The sequence below is a fragment of the Centruroides sculpturatus genome, unplaced genomic scaffold, assembly GCF_000671375.1.
Source record: "Centruroides sculpturatus isolate CEXI.00-Female unplaced genomic scaffold, Cexi_2.0 scaffold988, whole genome shotgun sequence".
In the NCBI taxonomy this organism is placed as follows: domain Eukaryota; kingdom Metazoa; phylum Arthropoda; class Arachnida; order Scorpiones; family Buthidae; genus Centruroides; species Centruroides sculpturatus.
This window is the reverse complement of record NW_019385206.1, coordinates 225484-249458: the sequence shown is the minus strand read 5'-3', so window position 1 is coordinate 249458 and position 23975 is coordinate 225484. Positions and strand designations below refer to the sequence as shown.

At 31.8% G+C, this 23975-nt stretch overlaps 2 protein-coding genes across 2 annotated transcripts in view; one reads left to right on the top strand and one right to left on the bottom strand.

The window, feature by feature from the left end:
* Positions 1-23975, top strand: part of LOC111636107 — a 51694-nt gene that overhangs the window by 12118 nt on the left and 15601 nt on the right. Inside the window, exons 7-8 of the mRNA XM_023381283.1 lie at positions 247-720; positions 818-886. Coding sequence (XP_023237051.1) covers positions 247-720; positions 818-886 — 543 coding nt within the window. The remainder of the gene's footprint in view (positions 1-246; positions 721-817; positions 887-23975) is intronic.
* On the bottom strand, positions 19130-23205 carry LOC111636111. The gene is made up of 3 exons (XM_023381285.1): positions 23046-23205; positions 22491-22645; positions 19130-19550 (listed from the first exon to the last, which is right to left on the bottom strand). The coding sequence occupies exons 1-3, from the start codon at positions 23130-23132 to the stop codon at positions 19373-19375; spliced, it is 420 nt and encodes a 139-aa protein (XP_023237053.1). The 5' UTR covers positions 23133-23205; the 3' UTR covers positions 19130-19372.

The following is a 23975-nucleotide window of genomic DNA, read 5'->3' as shown; positions in this document are numbered from 1 at the left end:
AATGCAATTTGCATTGGATGGTACGATTTAATTAAAAATAATACTCTTCTGATGAAGGTAACACTGGCGTGCTTACAATGCTGCTTTGCTTTTACATTCAGTTTCTTCAAAAACAGAAAAATCACTCTAATAAAGACATTAAGAAACGAGGATCTTGTGGAGAAGATAAACAGAGCGAATATCTTCATTAATATCATTTGTCTGCTCTTTTCTTTTGGTATTATTTTCGCCGTGTTTTGCTTTCAGATTTACAATGTAGCATTTATCTATCCAGCGTTAGAAAAAAATGAAAAGTTTTACGGAGAAGCTCTGATTTGTGCAGTCGAAAGTGGATTTTCTGCTTCTTTCGGATTTGGCGCTATGGGTTACGCTATACTGTTAGTAGGAGTATTATTAGTTATTACCGAAATGGAATTCAACCAATTGATACAAGATTTTTCTCTTGTGAGAAGAAGCGAGAGAAATTTCTATTTCAATCTGAGAAATTTGATGCTTCGTCACGAAGAATTGTGGAATTTCGTCAATCAACTTAATACTAAATTTATTTATCCTAATTTTGTTATCTATCTCGGTTTTATATGTGCAACCAGTTTTTCTTATTATGCATTGTTTTTTATAGATGTAAATGATGCAATTAGATTAGGATTTATGACACTAGCTGTGTTCTTCACCTTCACTTGTATTATTGCAGCTTGTTTGTTGTGCAGTTTTGCTTTCTCGGTAAAGAATTTATTTCTATAAATTTTTTTTCATGAGAAAAAATTACGATAATGTAAATGTTTGAATAATATTTCCAATATTCTATTACATTTTTCAGATGCAAAATGGCTTTCAAGATGTTCGACAATTTGCTGTCAGCAATTTACATCCGGAAAAAAAGTTAAAAGTCTGTGTTTACGTCTATCAATGAACCATTTTAAATGATTATACGTAATTTGATTAATTAGTTAATTTTTGATTGCTTACTTTTATTTGTAGATCTTAAATTTCATGAAGAGATTTGGGAAAGTGACGTTGGGTATCATGATCGGTGGTATTTATCCAGTTACGAAAAGAATTCCTTTCAAAGTTTGTATTTGTTTATAGAAATACGAATTATAGTTACAATGCACTGTATATAATGCAATAATATTTTTAAGCACGATTTGAATAGTTTTATATATGTATACTTAACGGACATTAAATTACAGATATATTATATGACGATTTCACATACAGTCATTCCCACAGGAAACGTAAATAACTCGTTTAATGCATACATTCTGTGAGAAAACGTTACTCGATAGTCTATTTCCCATAATTTCCAACGAATCAGATAATGCCTTACAACGTCAACCTAAAAATGGAAAATGTTTGCAAAATTGTAACCGGCAATGTCTTTTTTATAAATAACAAATTATTATTTAGGCATGTAAAATGCTTAAAACAGTGATTACTAATCATTACTCTATAAACTGTACTATATAATTAATATGGTTGTTAACAAAACAGTTGTTTTGTATATACAATAATTTATATAATTGACAATTTGAAACTCAATCTCCTAAACATATGGCACTATAAACAGCATGCGCCCCGCGGTGGAGAAAACCTTCGATCAGTAACAGTTTTTTGTACGTTCCTGCCTCACCAATACGCTGACAATGCAGACTAAATGTCAACTAAAACAAGAAATAATGTATACAGCATTTAAATATTATATTTTACAAGTAAATTGCCCAAACTATATAAAATACATATAAGTAACTTACACGTATCATTACCCATCATCATGTATCATTTGCCCATCACAAATCCGAAGAATGAGGTGTTTACACGGACATTGTAAAATTCCGGTACATCTAGTTAAAATGGTAAAGCGATATGTAAAATATACACAAAGCTATGGGTATTAACAAAATGAAGTCTTACTGTTAAGTATATTTTTTTGTCCTATCAGAGACGATGAATGTACGTTGCTAAGTTCATTCAGATAATTTTGTTGGTACATAATAATAATAATACACTTAATAATAATCCAGCTATCGGACGGAAAAATTCAACAAAAAGATACTTGTATGTTAAATGAAGTTTTGGTATTGTAAACCAAAACCTATTTTACCGGTAAAACGTTCTGAGGGATATGCCTGTATTTTTATCTTAAGTTTATATAATTTATATAAATTTTATGTAAATTCGAAATTGTTTCTTTGAGGAATCGACAAAAATAAGTACTTTCAAATCTCACCTAGTTGTATTTGTAACATTTATTATAACATAATTATATGTCATGCAAATGCTTTTTTTCAGGTTGCGAGTAATTTACATTCTTTCTTTTCGGCATTTATGAAACTTAAAGGAATATCGAAAGAAGAAAGGGTCTGCATTAATACAACAAAATTGCATTGAGTCGCAAAAATTCGCACCTTAAACATTCCTTTTATGTATCAATAGTTTGAAATTTGAATAAAGTTAATTGAAATTTTTACAAAATGTTTCACAAGAATTGATTTCGAAAGAATTCGGAAATATTTCGGAAAGAATCTTCTCTTGTATCTGCTAGTTGGGCATGAGCTTCTAGGCTCTGTCGCCCCGTGGTAAAGTGTCTCGTAATCGTCATGTAATAGTAGTTTTATGCGTTTAACGATGGTCATTACGGGGGAAATAATGCCTTTTGGGAGGTCTTTTAAAAGCATATTCAGGCGTTACAGACGTGGAGAAAACCCGGAAAACTCCAGATCCGTCGTAGCGAGGCGCCAACCCACGAAAAAATTCCCAGTGTTCAGGAAACGGAACCGCTTGGCCAATGATGGGCCAATTTGATCTCAAATCAGAAAATAACCAGGCTTATGTATCTATAATATAAATATCACACTATAATAAATATTAAGAAAAATGTTATTGAATTTATCACACACCTTTTTTAATTCACATGAAGAATTTTCGGTGAAGAATTAAAAGGAATTACAGATTAACAGACAGAATTTACAAACAATATAAAACATCTGTTTGACATTACAAATTAAATATACTTTTATGTAATTACATATCAAGACGTTCGTGATTATTTAATGTTAGAAATTACTTTATAACATTGTCATTTTAAAAGGTTTCATCATAAATTCAGAAATAACCGTCTTATATTTTTAAAAGCATCTGAAATTAATGTCAGAAACACAATTTCTTAATTAAATATGTAATTTAACCCCTTCATTCCCGATCAATTTTTAATTAATTATAATTAAACATAAAAAAATACTTAAAACTGAAAAAAACGAAAAATATGCGTTAATTTTGAAGAAAAACCTTCAAATTTTATTGTCTTTTGTCTGGTCTTTCTGTGAAATTTGACACTGATGAGTCATTGTTTACACAGCTGGATGACCTTGAGAACAGCTGGAGTCGGATTTTCCTGGGTATTCTCATAGTCGTCTGGGGAGGACAAGGGTTTAATGTAGGGTGAATACTAGCTGGCCTTATATTTTTAAATATTTTTAAAAAATTAAAATTTTAATTGCGATTTCCGATTCCCCTAATTAATTAAATTTATATATAATAAAATCTATTAATTAAAAAAATTAAAAAAACTATTGGAGGTCGTTTTTGACATCAGAAAGTAGTTTTAAATAACTTTACTGAAGGAAAATCCGCGCGCTAGAACTTTAGAACGATGAATTAAATTTGATTTTAAAAAATCCCATTAAAAAACAATTAAGCCTTAATCGAGCCTTATTAAAGGCTAATTAAAATCGCGATAAAATTTTTTCGCGCGGACAAAAGTTTTGCAAAAATTTGTGGACCTAAAAAACATTTAAAAAATTGAAAAAAAATTGTGAAAAGTGGCCTTAACGACAGAGTTTTTAAAAATTACAGTGTGAAAGGGGTATTAGGAGCAGGAGGTCTCGATTAACTATATAAGAACTGCCGGTGCAAGTTTTTTCAATTCGAAAATCCCTCGATAGATGACCAGCACGACTCTTCTGTTAAAGGAAAAGTATGACGTACAGGGGCAAGCCACTGCTAATTTGAATTGGAGAGCATATAATTTTAATGAAATAAATTAAAAATATTATTAAAAATTGCAGCCGGCATTGTGACGATACCACAATATATAATTGCTCGTTGTCATTACCTTTTATGTTATTTACAATTATATTAGGTTTTTATTAATCCCATTGACGAGTTAATTTAACAGAAGAGTCGTGCTGGTCATCTATCGAGGGATTTTCGAATTGAAAAAACTTGCACCGGCAGTTCTTATATAGTTAATCGAGACCTCCTGCTCCTAATACCCCTTTCACACTGTAATTTTTAAGCCAGTTCAATACTTAAGCTGGATTAAATTAAATTAAAGCAAAGTATATTTATAAATAGAGAAAAATGTCGCCTTTCGAAGGGGAAAGCATTGAAATGGCGCGACGAAATATTTAATGTCAACATGTATTCAATTTCCGAATACAAGGAAGAAAGTTGAATCAAAAATTAACTATTTATATGAGTACTGGGGTTTTTCACAGTACTTTTGATCAATTGATGCAACACCTAAAACAAGGATCTGCTGATTACTATAACTATAAAGAGTGGTATTCCACGGTTCTTCTTGCAGTTGTAAATGCCAAATATATGTTCCTTAAAAATGGAGAAAATATACCACTTTTACTTATCGGTGGCTTTGCCTTTCCTTTATTGTTAAATTTATTGAAACTATTTTCAAGTAATACAGAGAATAAATAACACTGTTCAAATATCAAATTTAATTGTAAGAACTTATTGGGTACTTCATAATTTGCATGAAAAAAGAGATGATCCGGTAGAGACAATCACAATATACACTACCTTATTTAAATACACATAAAATACGATGTAACTTGTATAAATATATTAATTTATTAGAGTAAATGACGAAAATATGTTTTGTAACAACCACAAGAAAAATCACAGGACTTATATGCTTAATTACATAAAAATATATGTAAAATGTAATTTGTGAATGTACTTAAATATTATACAATGTCTATTCAAACAAATATTTTGTAACAACTTTTAATTTATCAGGTATTCCATAGCTCTTGCAGTTATGGATGCCAAATGGTAATAACAATTTCCAGAATATTGTGTAACATTTGAAAATGGCAGAGTATTGTGAGAAGTTAACTCATAATAATAAATGTTTTTGATGGTTATAAGTAATAAATCTTAATATAATGTTTACTTATATCCAGTTCGGGTGAATGAAAACATTCTGTAGTAACTCGCTTTTATTAACGATAGATACTGGAGCTGTCTGAATGCCTATAATTGAATAATTTTGTTTCTAAAAATAAACCGTTTTAACCATAATTAAATAGAGACTTTGAAGTATATGAAAGCTTCATGAGCGTGTAAAAAGTCAATAAAGGTGCACCCAGTTTTTAAATGATACTTCTAATACAGTGTTTCGCAAAGTGTGTGCCGCGGCACACTGGTGTACTGTGGTCAATAGTTGGTGTGCCTCGGAGAAATGTCGTTTTGTGAAGATAATGCACCTACACATAGCTGAGAGTTATGCGAGCGAAGCGCTTCGTTGCGCGAGGAGAGGGACAGCCCACTCTTGCGCCACATGCATGCGCGTGTCAATGTAATATTGTAACGCTGCACCCCGCTTAGTCATCATTGAGGCGACCAGATGGCTGAGCGGTCAAGGTGGCAGCCAACCGCTTTGGGGAACCCGGGCTCGAATCCGAACGGGTCGAAAACTCCCCAGAAATTTTTCGGGGGGTGGCCCGTTCGGATATGATGGGTCTCTTCCCTCACCACCCGGCAGTCCCATTGTGGGCCTGACCGAACCCATAATGGGCTTGCAAAAAGAGGCCTTCTTAGTGCCCACATGGCAGAAATAGTTAATCGAAAATATGATGAGAGCTTTATATATCTCGGAGACGAATCATGCCCAATCCTAAAATGTCTTGTTTGTGGAGAAACTTTGGGTAATAATTCGATGATGCCCAGTAAACTTTTTACCACATTTAACTACTAAACACCCATCGGTGGCTCAAAAAGACAAAGCCTTTTTTTCAATGTTTGAAAGACCAGTTTAAGAAGTTTATAATATGATAATAAACGTCCTATTAGACTTTATTGATTTGCGTTAAAGAGCATCGTAAAATATTACGTAAGTATGAACTTCTGATGAATAATAGATGTACTAAATTGCTGTGTACACTCATGAAATTCATCACACTAATGGATCTGGCTGTTCTACGTAATTTATGCTCACAGACAGCATACGGGATATTATATAAGTAACGAAGTAAAGCTAAGGAATTGAAGTTATAACAAAATTCGCCGTCTAAGAAAAAACATATTTTACTTAACAAATATTTAATTTTTTAATAAACATATTTTCACAAAATTGTGGAAATAAAATTGTGAAAATAATATTAAAAAGCAGAAATTAACACTTTCAGCTAGAGCCGCATGTAACTCAAAAAAAAGCCGCATTTGCCCATGTCTGATCTATGGCGTGGATCATTTCCAACCATACAATACCTAACTTCGGTGGTGCTTTGCGGAGCCGAGGCCGTCTTCGGAAATAAAGATTTATACAAAGTGAAGTGTCCTGGCTGACTCACTTACTGATTCATCATTGTCCACAGCAAACCGCTGAACCTAAAGAAATGAAATTTGGTACACAGAATACGTCATGAAAACGCTCACTAAGAAGGGATTTTTCGAAATTACCCAGCGGAAGGGAGAGCATTAAGCCTTAACCGGAAGAACGGCTTCTAATGTACTATTTTAGATGCGATTTTTTGTTTTTAACTGTGTTTTAGTTGGGTATGCCAAGGAAATGCACACTTGGAACGGGTTTTTTCGAAATTCCCCAGCGGGGGAGAGGGAGAGCATTAAGTCTTAACCGGAAGAACGGCTTCTAATGTACTATTTTAGATGCGATTTTTTGTTTTTAACTGTGTTTTAGTTGGGTATGCCAAGGAAATGCACACTTGGAACGGGTTTTTTCAAAATTCCCCAGCGGGGGAGAGGGAGAGCATTAAGTCTTAACCGGAAGAACGGCTTCTGCTGTACTATTTTAGATGCGATTTTTTGTTACTTTTAGTCTTCGTTAAATGTATTAAATTATTAACATTTCAGACATTGTTATAAATATTTTTATATATTTCGACTTTTTAACCAAATGTTCGAAACTTTTTAAATTCGAATTTGTTATTGCGTATTGGTTCGATTATAGAATGATCGTAAACGTTCCAGAAAATTGATCAAATTGAAAATAGTTCGTTTGATTCTCAGCAATTCTCATCATTCTCGGCTGTAGGTGTTATATAACAATTACTATGGTTGTTGAAAAACTGAATATAAATGGGGTCTGCTTGCAAAACCTCCGCGGTCGAAGTCGCGGGTAACAGCTAGTTTGTTCATAAAATTCTTCTACAATTTTTATAAACAAATACATTTATTCGATCGAAGTATTTATAATGTGGTGGCAGATTATTCCGGGTTAGATAAAAAAAAAAAATGCAATTTGCATTGGATGGTACGATTTATTTTCAGAACAATACTCTTCTGTTGAAAGTAAAACTCGCGTGCTTACAATGCTGCTTTGGTTTCAGATTCAGATTCAATAAAAATGATTGTTATTTCGAATCGATTAACTCCTGAACCCCTGCTCGTCTCACAAATGTTTACCTATATCCAATCAGGTGAAATTAGACATTCTACCAACATCCTTCAGCAACTCATTTCCATTAACGATAGATTCTCAGCTGGCTGATGCCCTATAATTGAATAATTTTCTTTCTAAAAAATAAATCGTTTTAACTATAATTAAATAGAGACTTTGAAGTATATGAAAGCTTCAAGAGCGTGTAAAAAGTCAAAGAAAATGCAATCAGTTTTTAAGTGATACTTCACATGACATTTAAAATGATCAAGATACTTCTAATATACACAAAGATTTTCCTGAATTTCCTTCATTAAAATTAATAACTAACTATTTATAACCATTAATAAATTCTTATACAAATTAATGATAAGTAATCAATAAAAATATTCATTTTATAATGACTTCGAAATTATAAATATCGATAATGCCCGGCTGAAAAAATTTTGAAATTTTATCTTCCATACTTTGTATAGTTATTATTCATTTTTCCATTAGTAAAGCATATTCATAACGTTAAAAATATTTTATAAATGTACTTCATACATTTAAATTTGTATCACGTGTAATATATTTATAATAAAATAATAACTCAGCTCTGATAAATATAGTTAATATGAATTATAAGACGAATTATGTATATTTCTATCGAGTCTATGGATCATCTTTAAAGATCATCATTACTTATGATGCTATTTTAAACTTTCGATAAAGTAAAGGACGTAATTAAGGTGTGTTTGCACTCAAGAAATTCCTCACATTAACAAGTAAAAAATTTCCTGAATGCAAACAGCAATTTAAATTGCTTAAATTCCTTTTAATGACGCTAATACAGATTGCATAGTAATCAGAGCAGAACAGAATTTCTCGTGTTAAGGATAGACATAGATTTTACTTATTCTCGTTGTACTTAAAATTCGTAAAGCAAATCAATGATGTATTCGTTCGCAATTAACGAAATCTGTATGCATTGCTTCTTAAGACCGTGCTGGGTAAATGCGATGATCTTTGGTGTGGACCCTTTCGAACCATGCAACTGCCGAAATAACCAGTTTTCACCTTTAATTAAAAGAAAATATATGAAGAAATATATACGATTTTTGGAGTTGATATACTGGAATAAAGCGGTTCTCTTATGGTTGCAGACTATTCCGGGTTGGAATAAAAATGCAATTTGTATTGGATGGTACGATTTAATTAAAAACAACACTCTTCTGATGAAGGTAACACTCGCGTGCTTGCAATGCTGCTTTGCTTTTACATTCAGTTTCTTCAAAAACAGAAAAGTCACTCTAATAATAAAATTAAGAAACGAGGATCTTACGGAGAAGATAAACCGAGCGAATATCTTCATTAATATCATTTGTCTGCTCTTTTCTTTTGGTATTATTTCAGCCGTGTTTTGCTTTCAGATTTTCAATGTATTTTTTATGTACCCAGCGTTAGAAAAAAGTGAAAAGTTTCGGGGAGAAGCTCTGATTTGTTCAGTCGAAAGTGGATTTTCTGCTTGTTTCGCATTTGGCGCGATGGGTTACGCTATACTGTTAGTAGGGGTTTTATTAGTGATTACCGAAATGGAATTCAAACAATTGATACAAGATTTTTCTCTTGTGAGAAGAAGCGAGAGAAATTTCTATTCTAATCTGAGAAATTTGATGATTCGTCACGAAGAATTGTGGAATTTCGTCAATCAACTTAATACTAAATTTAGTTACCCTAGTTTTGTCATCTATTTTGGTTTTATTTGTGCAACCAGTTTTTCTTATTATGCATTATTTTTTATACATGTAAGTGATGCAATTAGATTAGGATTTCTGACAGTAGCTGTCTTCTTCACCTTCACTTGTATTATTGGAGCTTGTTTGTTGTGCAGTTTTGCTTTCTCGGTAAAGAATTTTTTTTCTATAAATTTCTTTCATGACTGGAAATGACGATAATGTAAGTGTTTGAATAATATTTTCAATATCCTATTACATTTTTCAGATGCAAAATGGCTTTCAAGATGTCCGACAATTTGCTGTCAGCAATTTACATCCGGAAGAAAAGTTAAAAGTCTGTATTTTCATCTATTAATGAACCGTTTTAAATGATTATATATAATTTGATTAATTAGTTAATTTTTGATTGTTTACTTTTAATTGTAGATCTTAAATTTCATGAAGAGATTTGGGAAAGTGACGTTGAGTATCATGATCGGTGGTATTTATCCAGTTACGAAAAGAATTCCTTTCAAAGTTTGTATTTGTTTATAGAAATACGAATTATAGTTACAATGCACTGTATATAATGCAATAATATTTTTAAGCACGATTTGAATAGTTTTATATATGTATACTTAACGGACATTAAATTACAGATATATTATATGACGATTTCACATACAGTCATTCCCACAGGAAACGTAAATAACTCGTTTAATGCATACATTCTGTGAGAAAACGTTACTCGATAGTCTATTTCCCATAATTTCCAACGAATCAGATAATGCCTTACAACGTCAACCTAAAAATGGAAAATGTTTGCAAAATTGTAACCGGCAATGTCTTTTTTATAAATAACAAATTATTATTTAGGCATGTAAAATGCTTAAAACAGTGATTACTAATCATTACTCTATAAACTGTACTATATAATTAATATGGTTGTTAACAAAACAGTTGTTTTGTATATACAATAATTTATATAATTGACAATTTGAAACTCAATCTCCTAAACATATGGCACTATAAACAGCATGCGCCCCGCGGTGGAGAAAACCTTCGATCAGTAACAGTTTTTTGTACGTTCCTGCCTCACCAATACGCTGACAATGCAGACTAAATGTCAACTAAAACAAGAAATAATGTATACAGCATTTAAATATTATATTTTACAAGTAAATTGCCCAAACTATATAAAATACATATAAGTAACTTACACGTATCATTACCCATCATCATGTATCATTTGCCCATCACAAATCCGAAGAATGAGGTGTTTACACGGACATTGTAAAATTCCGGTACATCTAGTTAAAATGGTAAAGCGATATATCAAATATACACAAAACTGTGGGTATTAACAATTAACAAAATGAAATTTTACTGTTAATTATATTCCTTTCTCCTATCAGTGACGATGAATGTACGTTGCTGAGTTCATTCAGATACTATTGTTAGTACATTTACAAACTTGCCTTTCATAAATTTTTTGGTTGTTTTTTTTCGTACAAAATTCTTTAGTACAGTAGACCCCCTATAACGCTTAGATACGTTCCACGTTAATCGAAATTTACGTTGTAGGAATAATTAAATACATGAGCCAATCGCAGCCCGATAGGTGTGAACTTTACGGACTAAGGCTGTTTATAAGGTTTTCTTCTATAAAATTAACCGATTCTAGACTAATTCCACTCAACATTTCCAAAACACGTATAATTTTTTGGGAATAATCCGTATAAACTATGCTATAAACAAAAAATTGTAGGATTACTTACCGAGTGTGCACCGTTCGACTACGCCGTTGCTCAAGCTTGTTTTCGTCGCGGAACAGCGCACGAAACGGCGGCCGCGATTTCTAATAACGAATTTTTCGCAGAAAAATAACTTGACCTTTGGAGACATCATTAATATAAATAATTTTAATGGCCGTTGAATAAGAAGTGTTTCTTTCACAAGAAATGTATAAAATTAGTGCTGTGTTAATATATAATTATATATACAGTACCTAATTTATATATAATTAATATATAATTATATGTACAGTACCTAATTTATATATAATTTATATATAATACTGTACAGATGATAGCAAACTCAATTTAGCCGCTCCGTAGCGTGGCGCAGGGTCGGAGGAAAGTAGTTCGGCTGCTCATCCACTATTGGTCCAGATTCTATCAATCTTGTCGCGAAACGACGTTATAGGAGGTACTTTATACGAATGTTGCTAAAATTTTTTCGCTACGTTATAGGAATTGTCGTTATAGAAACGCACGTTATAGGGGGGGTCGACTGTATAGCTTGTTTCACTTTTTGGTTGAACTTGGACTTAGCACTATCAGGTTTCTGACAGTTTGCAACACTCAAAATTTATATAATCATGTAGAGTAGCTATAAAGCAGCCAAAACCGTGAGGGGGGCCAAACGCCCGAAACGTGTAGAAATACCGTATCAATTAAATAAAAATGGAAAAGAAGCCACGTGACTGATTAATAATACGATCTTGTGTTTAACACTCTCAAAAAAGAGACTTATATGTTAAATGAAGTTTTGGTATTGGAATCCAAAACCTATTTTACCGGTAAAACGTTCTGAGGGGTATGCCTGTATTTTTATCTGAAGTTTATATAATTTATATAAATTTTATGTAAATTCGAAATTGTTTCTTTGCGGAATCGACAAAAATAAGTACTTTCAAATCTCACCTAGCTGTATTTGTAATATTTATTTTAACATGTAACATAATTATATGCCATACAAATGTTTTTTTTTTCAGGTTGCGAGTAATTTACATTCTTTTTTTTCGGCATTTATGAAACTAAAAGGAATATCGAAAGAAGAAAGGGTCTGCATTAATACAACAGAATTTCATTGAGTAGCAAAAATTCGCACCTTAGACATTCCTTTTATGTATCAATTGCTTAAAATTTGAATAAAGTTAATTGAAATTTTTACAAAATGTTTCACAAGAATTGATTTCGAAAGAATTCGGAAATATTTCGGAAAGAATTCCATCTTCTCTTGTATCAGGCATAAGCTTTAAGGCTCTGTCGCCCCGTAGTAAACTGTCACGTAATTGTCATGTAATAGTAGTTCTATGCGTTCATGATGGTCATTACGAGGGAAATAATGCCTTTTGGGAGGTCTTTTAAGGGCCTATTCAGGTGTTACAGGCGGGGAGAAAACCCGGAAAACTCCACGTGGCCAACCCGTCCTAGCAGCGCGCCAACCCAACCCACGACCAAATTCTCAGTGTTCAGGGAACGGAAACCGTTTGGCCAATGGTGGGCCAATTTTATCTTAAATCAGAAAATAACCAGGCTTATGTATCTATAATATAAATACCACACTATAATAAATATTAAGAAAAATGTTATAGGTCTACAATTTTTTTCAAATTACAGTTCAATTAAAGTGAGTTAAAGATCGAAAAATAAATACTTTACAGCTGATAACAATGGCTAAGTAAATAACATTATTAAATACATCATTTTTCGGCATTTCTTTGACCAAAAGTGCCAAGGAAAAAAGGTTTAATTACCGCCATAATAAGAAAAGAAAATATTTTTCGAATTTTATAAGTAATTTTTGGAAATTCTACTTTCTAGAAACTGTTATATTTAATTAATAGAATTAAAAAATGATGATCGGTCGAAAAATAACCCCCAATATTTTTATATTTTTGGACTAGGGACACCTTGAAACGTCGAGAAATTCCGAAGAATTGGGGGTAATTTCTTTATGTTTGAATGTTAGGGTGTGTGGCACGATTTTGTTCACCCTGTTTGAATCTTAATAACTCCTGTGCTTTTTGTCGAAAATTTCTGAAATTTTGCAGGAGAATTTCTTTATTAGGGTAATTGATATCCTTAAATTTTAGTGGTTAAAGATCGACTGGGTGGGGAGATAAAAGAAGATCGTGTGTTATATCTCGAGTAACGTCTGACTTCATGACGATTTTATTATTTACTAGCTTACCTGTCGCGCATTGCTGCGATCTCAGAAGAAACGAAATTCAAGCAAACTCGTTATGATAAAATTCAATTTACATTTTATTATTTTTATTGAAACACGGATTCTTTAAATTTAGCCCACACACTCGCTGCGATTGTCAGAAGTCCGATATTCCCCATTTTTATATATAGTTTTTAATCCTTTATAATTTTGAATATTTAATCGCTTCTTCCTTTCTTCATTGGCATGTTTTGAAATATCTGATAGTTGGATAATAAACCGTTTTATTGTAATTTGTCTTTTTAAATTATTTTGAGTTGATATTAAAATTTGGAAAAGGGGGGATACCTAGATCGGTAAAATACGCGAATTTCTTCCTACAACTTCGGTTGTTGTTCGGAGTACAGTTAACGTTTTAACGAAGCTCGAGCGAATACATAATTAGCAAAAAATGTCCAAATAAAGTGATTAAACAAAAATTATTATAATAATCGTAAATAACAGTTCACAAATGCATATATAGAGATATTTTTTGAAGGGGGGAATGGTCTTCACAGTTGAAATCGATAGAATACAATGTGCGCGAATGCTCGTGTAAACGCACGCCATCTATCGTAGGATAAATGTACTTCGCGGGAGTGTATTAAAAAATTAAAAAAACTTTCCAAAGTTTTATTGCAATCGTACTATGCCACAAACCTTCGCCGGAGTATATTAAACAACTTCCCAAAGTTTCACGGCAATCGGATAAACGGTGTGGTAATGCACGAAGGACAGACAGACAGACAGACACACACACACACACACACACACACACATACATTCATTTTTATATATATAGATTACAATTTATAATTTTTTATAAAACTCATACCGACTCTTAAAATAAAGTTTTTTGTAATTATATAATAATAAAAGGAATATAAAAATATTTTTTAATAATAGAATATCATAATAGATGGCGCTACACTTGTAGTTTTAAAAGTTGCCCGGAAAGTTAAGCAACTCATTGCTGTATTATTTTCCAATGACTATCGAGGTATTTCGAATTTCGATTGTCGGCTATTAGTGGCCCAGTGTTGCAGTTTGCACCTGACTAATCAAGTAACAATACGTTTTAATAGTGTATACATAATTAAATTAAATAATGTATTTACGTCTATATTTATAGGTTAATTTTAATATTTTGTATATGATTTAAATAACATTTTTATTTTAAAAATATTAATCATTCACCATTTGTATTATAAATAAAAATGTTACAAACCGCTTACACGCCCAGAAAATAAGATCATATTAGTTGTGCGATCTCGTATGAAAAACACAAAAAGGATGATTAGCATTAAATATTGGTGTTACATGAACATTTATAACAACTCTCGGATAGAATATTATTCCAGTGACTGCAGCAGCTTCGCTTCCTTCTTCGTTTACTTCGATTACAGCTTTGTGAAATGTAAAGTTCTTTTCTTCCCGTTATTACTGAAAAGTCTACGTTATCGTTAAATGCATTTCGCATTCCTAAAGTTTGTAAATTTCCCTTCAGCACTCTTGAATATCGAAGCTTAAATTTCGGAATTCTTACGTCTACTTTGCTGTATCTTAGACTGGATATAACGTCATGCAATACGTCTGAATTCATTGTCGTTTTCAGTTGATTCAGTTTGTCGTATTCGTACGGTAATAGAATAATCATACTTATATCTTCTCCTTTATAAGTTAATTCTATAGCACGATAACCTTTTCCGGAAAACGAAACATAAAGTCTTCCTTCATCTTCATCATGGGAACAGACATGCGGTTAGTTCTATGGTTAACCAAATCTTCATTTACAGTGGAGTCACGTGTGAAAGTTTTCTTCCAAATTCCTTTAAAATAAATAGCATTTAAGAGAATCATTTTGGCCATGGGCGAAAGTTTATCGATTAACTTGTAATTTTTCCACGAGTTTTCTCATTAACCCAATTGTTAATTTCCTCAACAGTCTGCTGATTGTCGGTAAGAAAGTCGATCTCTTTAAACATGGCATTGTAATTAATTTGTAGCAAGATTTTATAATCGGATAGAATGTTATAATCATTGTGAACTAGAATGGCGTTGGCTATCTCCAGTTTATATTCGTCCGATCCATTGTTTAACAATTGTAGCAAAGAGTAGAAAATTTGGTGTATATTTTCGTCATTTTATCCAGCATTTCCGTATTGAAGGGTATTATATATTTGTCAAACTGTTTCTTCTCTCGCTGCTCCGTAATCCATAGCTAATGCCACGTAGATGCTGGCAGGAGAAAAGAAAATATTCCGATTTTTAAGAAATATTTTCAGAAGTTCGAAACTGAAATCATTATTTGCTTGTGATAGCTGTTTTATTTCCTGTTGAATTTTAATAAATCTAAATTTAAGTTGGAATTGAGAAGCAGTTTATTATATTTCCTATTTAAAATGTTTTTTTAAATGTGTTTTAAAATTAATAAATAAATTTTAAAGTTGAATTATTAAAGTGCATTGAAAACTAATAATTACTCGTGGGTTCGCACATCGCCAACGGGCTGGTTACGATGATTTTTCGAGTTTTCTTCACTTTATGGGCCAGTTTCCCATGAAAGACCTCCCGGGATTCAACCTTCTCCGGTAACTCAGGAGCCATGCCCATCGTTCCATTATTAAAAATTCGTTTTGATTATTTAAATTTTGTACCGTTTTGTATGAATATTATTTAATATTATTATTTTGTTTTATTATATAATAATAAGCATTGTTCGTTTCGATTAATTTTGAGAAATTCGGGAAAAAATATAAATGGCTTAAATATCCAAAAACATGAATGCTTGTCGCCTATTTCGACCTTCAAAATCAGAGAAAAATACATTTACATCCGTTGATTACAGATAGTGAAAACGGTTCCAATACATTGCTACGTTGGAGCATATGTCATGAATGTAACACATGGGCGATCAGCAAATGAGAATGCCTCCCAGGCAGATTTTCTATGGAAAACTGACCCCTATTTAAGTTTCAAAGATGTGAAGAAAACCCAGCAAACTCCACGCTCCATTCCGTTCGTTAGGCGCGAACATTCTTCCAGCTATTTGTGAGAATTATGTGCTTTTTTTTACTTTTGCCACCCTTTGGACACAAAGGGGCCATTTTGAAGCCATCGCCTGTTCGGGGCGACCGAGTAGACGACGTAGCTAGACCAAGACACTCAAGCAAATTATAGGGTAGCCTTACTTAGGATCCGAATCTNTTAATCCATCACTATAATCCATGCAGTGATGGATTAAACCCTTCATCCATGCAGTGATGCATTAATCCATGTGATGCATTAATCCAAACCTAAATCCATATAGGATAATAGGTGGATTGAGGCACAAAAGATTGAGTCTCCTCTATATAATTTTATTACATAATAATAAGCATTGTTCGTTTCGATCAATTTTGAGAATTTCGGGAAAAAATACAAATGGCTTCAATATCCAAAAAACATGAATGGTTGTCGCCTATTTCGACATTCGAAATCAAAAGAAAATACATTCACATCCGTTGATTACAGATAGTGAACACAGTTCCAAAACATTGCTACGTTAAAGCATCTGTCATGAATGTAACACATGGGCGATCAGCGAATGAGAATGCCTCCCAGGCAGATTTTCTGTGGAAAACTGCCCCTATTTAGGTTTCAAACATGTGAAGAAAGCCCAGAAAGTTCCACCCTCTATTCCGTTCGTTAAGTGTGGACATTCATCCAACTATTTGTGAGCATTATGTGCTATCTTTTTACTTTTGCCGCCCTGTGGACACTAAAGAGGCCTTTTTCGAGCCATTGTCTGTTCGGGGCGACCGAGTAGACGACGCAGCTAGATCAAGACACTCAAGCAAATTATAGGGTAGTCTTACTTAGGATCCGAATCTTCGCTTGAACAATCTTACTAGAAGACAGAAAATAATGTTAATTATTTATTAAATATTCGATAGTCAAAAAAATTAACATAAAAATTACAAATTTTTAATGAAGGAAGTATGTTCTACGCAAGGTATGATCCAAAATCTTTTCTATCGGTTTTATCTAACTATTAACGTCAGATATTCTTGTGCCGGTTCTACACTTCATTATATTGCGCTTCAATTTAAATACTGCAGTTCTATATATAAATTTCTACTGAAGTCTGACTGTCTGTCCTTCATTACTCTCGAGAACGGAGTTAGATACATGAAAGTCTAGACCGGATATGGAAAGCTTGGGAATGTTGTGTGGCTATCACGTTCCTTTATCCGTTTGTGCTTAATGGGCTGGATGAAATGCGATTAGGCATTGATTTAATTAAACTGTAAGATTTCTGAATCCATAAGATTAGTTATTGAATGTGAACAATAAATATTAGCATTGTCCTGTTGGAAAATCCAATCAGGTCCTCCAATTTTTTCTCGAATAAGTATTAAATTATTTTTTAGGACTTCTCGATAACTTTTAGATATCTGTTTACCAGTTAAAATCACTAAATTTGATAAACCATTAAATGCAAAGCAGCCCCACNCATTGATTTAATTAAACTGTAAGATTTCTGGATCCATAAGATTAGTTATTGAATGTGAACAATGAATACTAGCATTGTCCTGTTGGAAAATCCAATCAGGTCCTCCAATTTTTTCTCGAATAAGTATTAAATTATTTTTTAGGACTTCTCGATAACTTTTAGATATCTGTTTACCAGTTAAAATCACTAAATTTGATAAACCATTAAATGCAAAGCAGCCCCACACCATAACAGAATCACCACCCTTTTGCCTGCTGAAAAATTGCACTCTTCTTTCCTAATTTCATGCCAATAATTAAAGAGAGCCATTGGTCATTCGTCATTCCACACCATGTTATTTTTACCCCAGTGCATTTTGTTAGTAGTGGTTTTTTTTTATCATAGCAGAAGTTTTATATACGGAACTGCTGAACTTCGATGAGCAGTGCTTTTCGATATTCACTTTTAAACAGTTGTTTGTTAAATTATGGCAACGCAACACTTGGGCGATCTGTGCCTCCCGGGAGGTGTTTTAATAGGCGTTACAGACGTGAAGAAAACCCGGAAAACTTCATGTGGCCAGCTCGCCTTGACCCACGACCGAACTTTCAGTGTTCAGGGAATGGAACCGATTAATCACTGAAGGGCCCACTTTCAAACAGAATTTGAAGAAATGATTTATCATGTCGCGATGCAAGGCGCAAAATTCGATTATCATCCCTTTGAGATGTATTTTTGGAACTTTTTTGTTCGATGTTCAGAAGGTATTGGTGATGATTTTCCGAAAATTTTATAAAATTTCAGGGGTATATCTGTTCATTAAAACAGCAATTTCCTTGACACGACAGCCTCCTGCTTTTAATTTCCATAGTCATACAATTTTTTCCATAATAAACTCTTTTTCATGTGGCATTTTTAAATGTTTTGATTGTTTTCAAGTAATAATTTGAATATTAAAAGTTAAAAAGTGTTACTTTAATTATAATTTTAAGTTTTTTGCTTGAAATATTACAATTTTCTTCTATTATCTTTATGTTTTCGGCTGTCCCAAAAGTATTTTTGTTGTTAAATTATTAATATAATGATATTTAATTTTAAAATTATCAAAAATCAGTGTAAAGTAATTTGAATAAACAAATGAAATCATTCTCATTTCTATTAAATTCCTAACAATTCCGAAAAGTAATAAAATGTTGATTATAATACTTTTGAGACACGCTGTATACGTTCTCTCTCTTGTACCGATCTCGTAGAATAAAACACATGTATAATTCTATTCGTTTTTTATTCTTTCTAGCATGCTATTCAGCTACAACGACAAATAAATAACAAACAGGACCCTTCCAATAGCGACCACAATGGGAGATGCTGGAATTTAATTTAAATAATTATTAAATAGTATGCAGCGTAAAGCGTGTTATAACAAACAAACTTTTATTGCAGTGTTTATTCAATAATATTATTAAAAAAACAACATTAATACAAAATTAAAATCATCATCACAGTTTAAAATTCGTAAACTATGCAATACGTCAGTGTCTACTTTTAAAATTCATCATCTCTTACATCAAATTATAGGGAACGTAACGTTTCAGTGTTTTCGATGTAATTCAAAAAGAAATGTAAAACGATTAATCTAAAAACAGTTCTTCTAATCATGATGTAGCTAACAACTGAATATATAAAAATTGATAAGATTCCAAATGGATCCAGCCAGAAATTTTCGTCGGGAATATATAGCAAATTTTCGCTAGAAAAAGAATTAAATATCTATTAAAATATTTTAAATCAAAATTCATTATTAAGCATAATAAATAAATTTGTATGTTGCGCCATCTGTTAGAGATTTTGTTATAAAAAGTTATTATTATTTTTAATTACTATAAAATAGCAAACAGCTTAATTCTGAGGGTAGGAATGAGTTTTATGAAACAGTACACGTGTTAATAACGAATAAAATCTTCATTAAGTCTTACCCCTCTCGCGATACGTGACACCCTCTATCTCCCCACCTACTCGACCTTTCGCCGCCAAAATTTAATAGTATTAATGCCCATCACATAGAAACCACCTTGCAAAATTTCGTTTATTAATCTTTACCCCATCCTGAGATATTAAGCGAAATACATGCCAACACATGGAAGTTTTTTCCTGGTGTTTTTTTACTTTCTGGGACTCAGGAGGTTTCAAAACGTGACTATTTACAAAAAAAACTCGGAGATTCAAACTCATCTCTACCCTCAAAATTTAGATTTTGCCATTTTCTAATAATTAGCAATAAAAAAAAGTTATTTTAATAATANGTATTTGTGTTTTTTCTGTTTGTATTTTTTTTAAATAAATTTTTGTATTGCTGCCTGTTAATTGATATGACATAGCAACACTTGGAGTATTTGTTAAGGTGAAATGCTTCTAGGATACGGACATTTTTATTGTGTTTCAGTTACGTTTTTTCAAATATTTTATGCTTTTTGGGTTCAGATACTAATGCATTGTCATTTCTGCTTAGAAATAATAGGAAATAAATTCACGTTTTCCACAGAATATCTGGGATAAACACGTTACCGACATTGCTTTAAGGGGATGCCCGTGTATAAAATCCTTAAAAATATACTTCTAAATTAATCACAAATTATTTTCATGTATAAGATTATTATGAATACAGCGTCGTTTATCCGAAAGTCGGTTATCCGAAAGAATCCCAGTCGGCCTAAAGTATAATTTTTTTTTGTTTTTATATTTTTCAATGTATTTATTTCCTTTGTAAAACATAAAGAAATCATTTTTAACTATACAATAGCCACGATTATTATTTTAAAAAGTTTACGTTAGGCTTAACATCGACGAAAATTCAACGCAAAGCGACAGGCAGCGGACAAAAATTTCAACACGGGATAGGTTACTATATTTTTTCGTACATAATCGGCTATCCGAAAAATAAGTAATCCGAACAACCTCAGTCCCCAATTGATTTGGATAAACGACGCTCGACTGTAATAAATAACTTATAAATCAATTAGTTATAAATGTATAAAGTATATTCAAATCGTGTTTTAAAAATGCCTATCGTCTTATATATATTTTCATATTACTATAAAGAAATACAGACTTTGAAAGGAATTCTTTTCGTAACTGGGTAAATACCACCGATCATGAAACTCAACGACACTTTCCCAAATCTTTTCATGAAATTCAAAATCTATAAATGAAAGTAAGCAATAAAGAATTAATCAAATTATATGTAAATTTTTAAAATGATATATTAATACAGACTTTTAACTTTTCTTCTGGATGTAAATTGCTGACAGCAAATTGTCGGACATCTTGAAAGCCATTTTGCATCTGAAAAATAAAATTTAACATTAAAAATATTATTCAAACATTTACATTAACATTACTTAAGTCTTATGAAAGAAATTTATAGAAACAAATTCTTTACCGAGAAAGAAAAACTGCACAACAAACAAGCTGCAGTAATACAAGTGAAGGTGGATGAGACAACTATTACCAGAAATGCTAATCTAATTGCATCATTTACATCTATAAAGAACAATGCATAATAAGAAAAACTGGTTGCACATATAAGACCGAAATAGAGAACAAAACTAGGAAATCTAAATTTAGTATTAAGTTGATTGACGAAATTCCACAATTCTTCGTGACGAATCATCAAATTTCTCAAATTGAAATAGAAATTTCTCTCGCATCTTTTCACAAGAGAAAAATCTTGTATCAATTGTTTGAATTTCATTTCGGTAAGAACTAATAATATTGCTAGCAATAAGAGAGCATAACCCAAAGCGCCAATTCCGACAGAAGCAAAAAATCCAAATTCAACCGAACAGTACAGTGCCTCTCCCTGGAACTTTTCAGTTTTTCCTAACGCTGGGTAGATAAATGCTACATTGTAAATTTGAAAACAAAACACAGCGAAAGTAATGGCAAAAGAATAAAGCAGACTAATAATATTAATTAAGACATTTGCTATCTTTCTCTTCTCCATAAGATCCTCGTTTCTTAATGTTTTTATTAGAGTGACTTTTCTGTTTTTGAAGAAACTGAATGTAAAAGCAAAGCAGCAGTGTAAGCTCGCGAGTGTTACTTTCAGCAGAAGAGTATTGTTTTCGAATAAATCGTACCATCCAATGCAAATTGAATTTTCGTCCCAACCCGGAATAGTCTGCCACCACAAGAGAACCGCTTTATTCCAATATGTTAACTCCAAAAATCGAATATATTTATTTATATATTTTCTTTTAATTAAAGGTAAAAACTGGTTATTTCGGCAGTTGCATGGTTCGAAAGGATCCACACCATAGATCATTGCATTTACCCAGAACGGTTTTAAGAAACAATACATACAGATTTCGTTAATTGCCAACGAATTCATCATTGATTCGCTTTACGAATTTTAAGTACAACGAGAATAAGTAAAATCTATGTCTATCCTTAACACGAGAAATTCTGTTCTACTGCGTTTATTATAGAATCTGTATTAGCGTCATTAAATTAAGTTCAATTAAATTAATGTTTGCACTCAGGAAATTCCTTACTTTAATAAGTAAGGAATTTCTTGAGAACAATTTAATTACGTCCATTATTTTACCGAAAGTTTAAAATAACGTCATAAATAACGATGATCGATTNTAAAGATTAACCCTATATTTAAAGGTAAGTAAACAATACTTACCACAGCCATCTTAATAGTTTTATCGTCGATTTAAGAGAAATCAAAGAAGATAGGGAATAGCATATAGTGAAATATGCAAGATCATCCCTCGTTCGAGAATAACTTGTGAATATAAATAAGGGAAAGAACACGATCACAATTCCACTTTTCAATACCTGTTAATATTTATAAAGAATTATAAATTAAATTACTAGTAATAAATTGGTCAAATACTTCATAATTGTACTATCAAATTACACGTATTTACAAGAAACTGAAGGAAAAAAAAATATATTTAATTTCTACACTTTTACATAACACATAGAAACAGATTCATGTATAATTATTATTATAAGGCGATACAGTATTTAAATTGATTAAACACTAATATTTAAACATTTATTTGCATATTATTCACATTTGCATCTATGAAATATTTAAATTTTTACCTTCTATTGAAGGGAAAGAAAGCATTTACCGCATTAATTATATATGTACCATCTTGTATTATATTTCTTATTATTATGTTTATTAATAAATTATTATATACATATATAAAAATTATGTAAATCTTACTTGGAATGGGCTAATTCCGAATGTATTAAAAATGTAATACATTAACATTAGAGTAAGAATAGCATAATCATCTCGTTTTAAGTTCATATTTCTTAATTAAAATAGCCTATATTTATACCATACATAAAAAATACAGGTCAAAAATAGACAGTAAAGTAGATCTATCGCCGCCATTGTCTTTTGTATAAGAAGTCCTAATTATTATGCAAATTAAGTGAAAAATAAAATACAATAAATCGTTCAAAAACTTCATTATTTCCTTTAATTTTTCTAATTTATTCGCAAAAAAAATTTGAAAATATTAAATATGGAATCACTAAAAGTACATTAGGTACTATAGAATGCAAATTGTTTAATTCCTTGTGTCATCAGGTTTTATGCTGTATGTGAGATCCGACCCGTGTGTAATCCAATTTTTCACTTTCCTCATAAAATTTTTGACATATTTTAAACATAGTTATCATTTTACCGGAAAAAACATAGTTAGAAAAATAATAAAGGAATTAAGTATTTCATCAAAACAACAAAAAACCTATACCTCAAGTAAACATTCGACCAACTAACAATGGTATTGTCAGGGCCGTGCCTTGCTATGATGCAGAGATGAGGCCGCATCGGGCGGCATTGTAATGGGGCGTCATAAGGATCGTTTAAGGTGTGGCATAAGCGACATTTAAGAGGCGGCATTTAGAAAAGACTTGCATCATGCTGAGAAAATCTACCGCACGGCCCTGGATATTTTTCTGTATTAAAAACTTAAGTTTACAATTAAAGTCCAAATTCGTCATTTTGTTTTGATTCCGGGAACAACTTGCTTTTTTACATTACATTACATTTAGTGGAGCACTCCCTCTGACCTGTAGCATTAAATGCTACTGGCTTGAGGTACTCCTCTTTTAATTAACCTGCTTCGCATACGCTTTGCAGGTA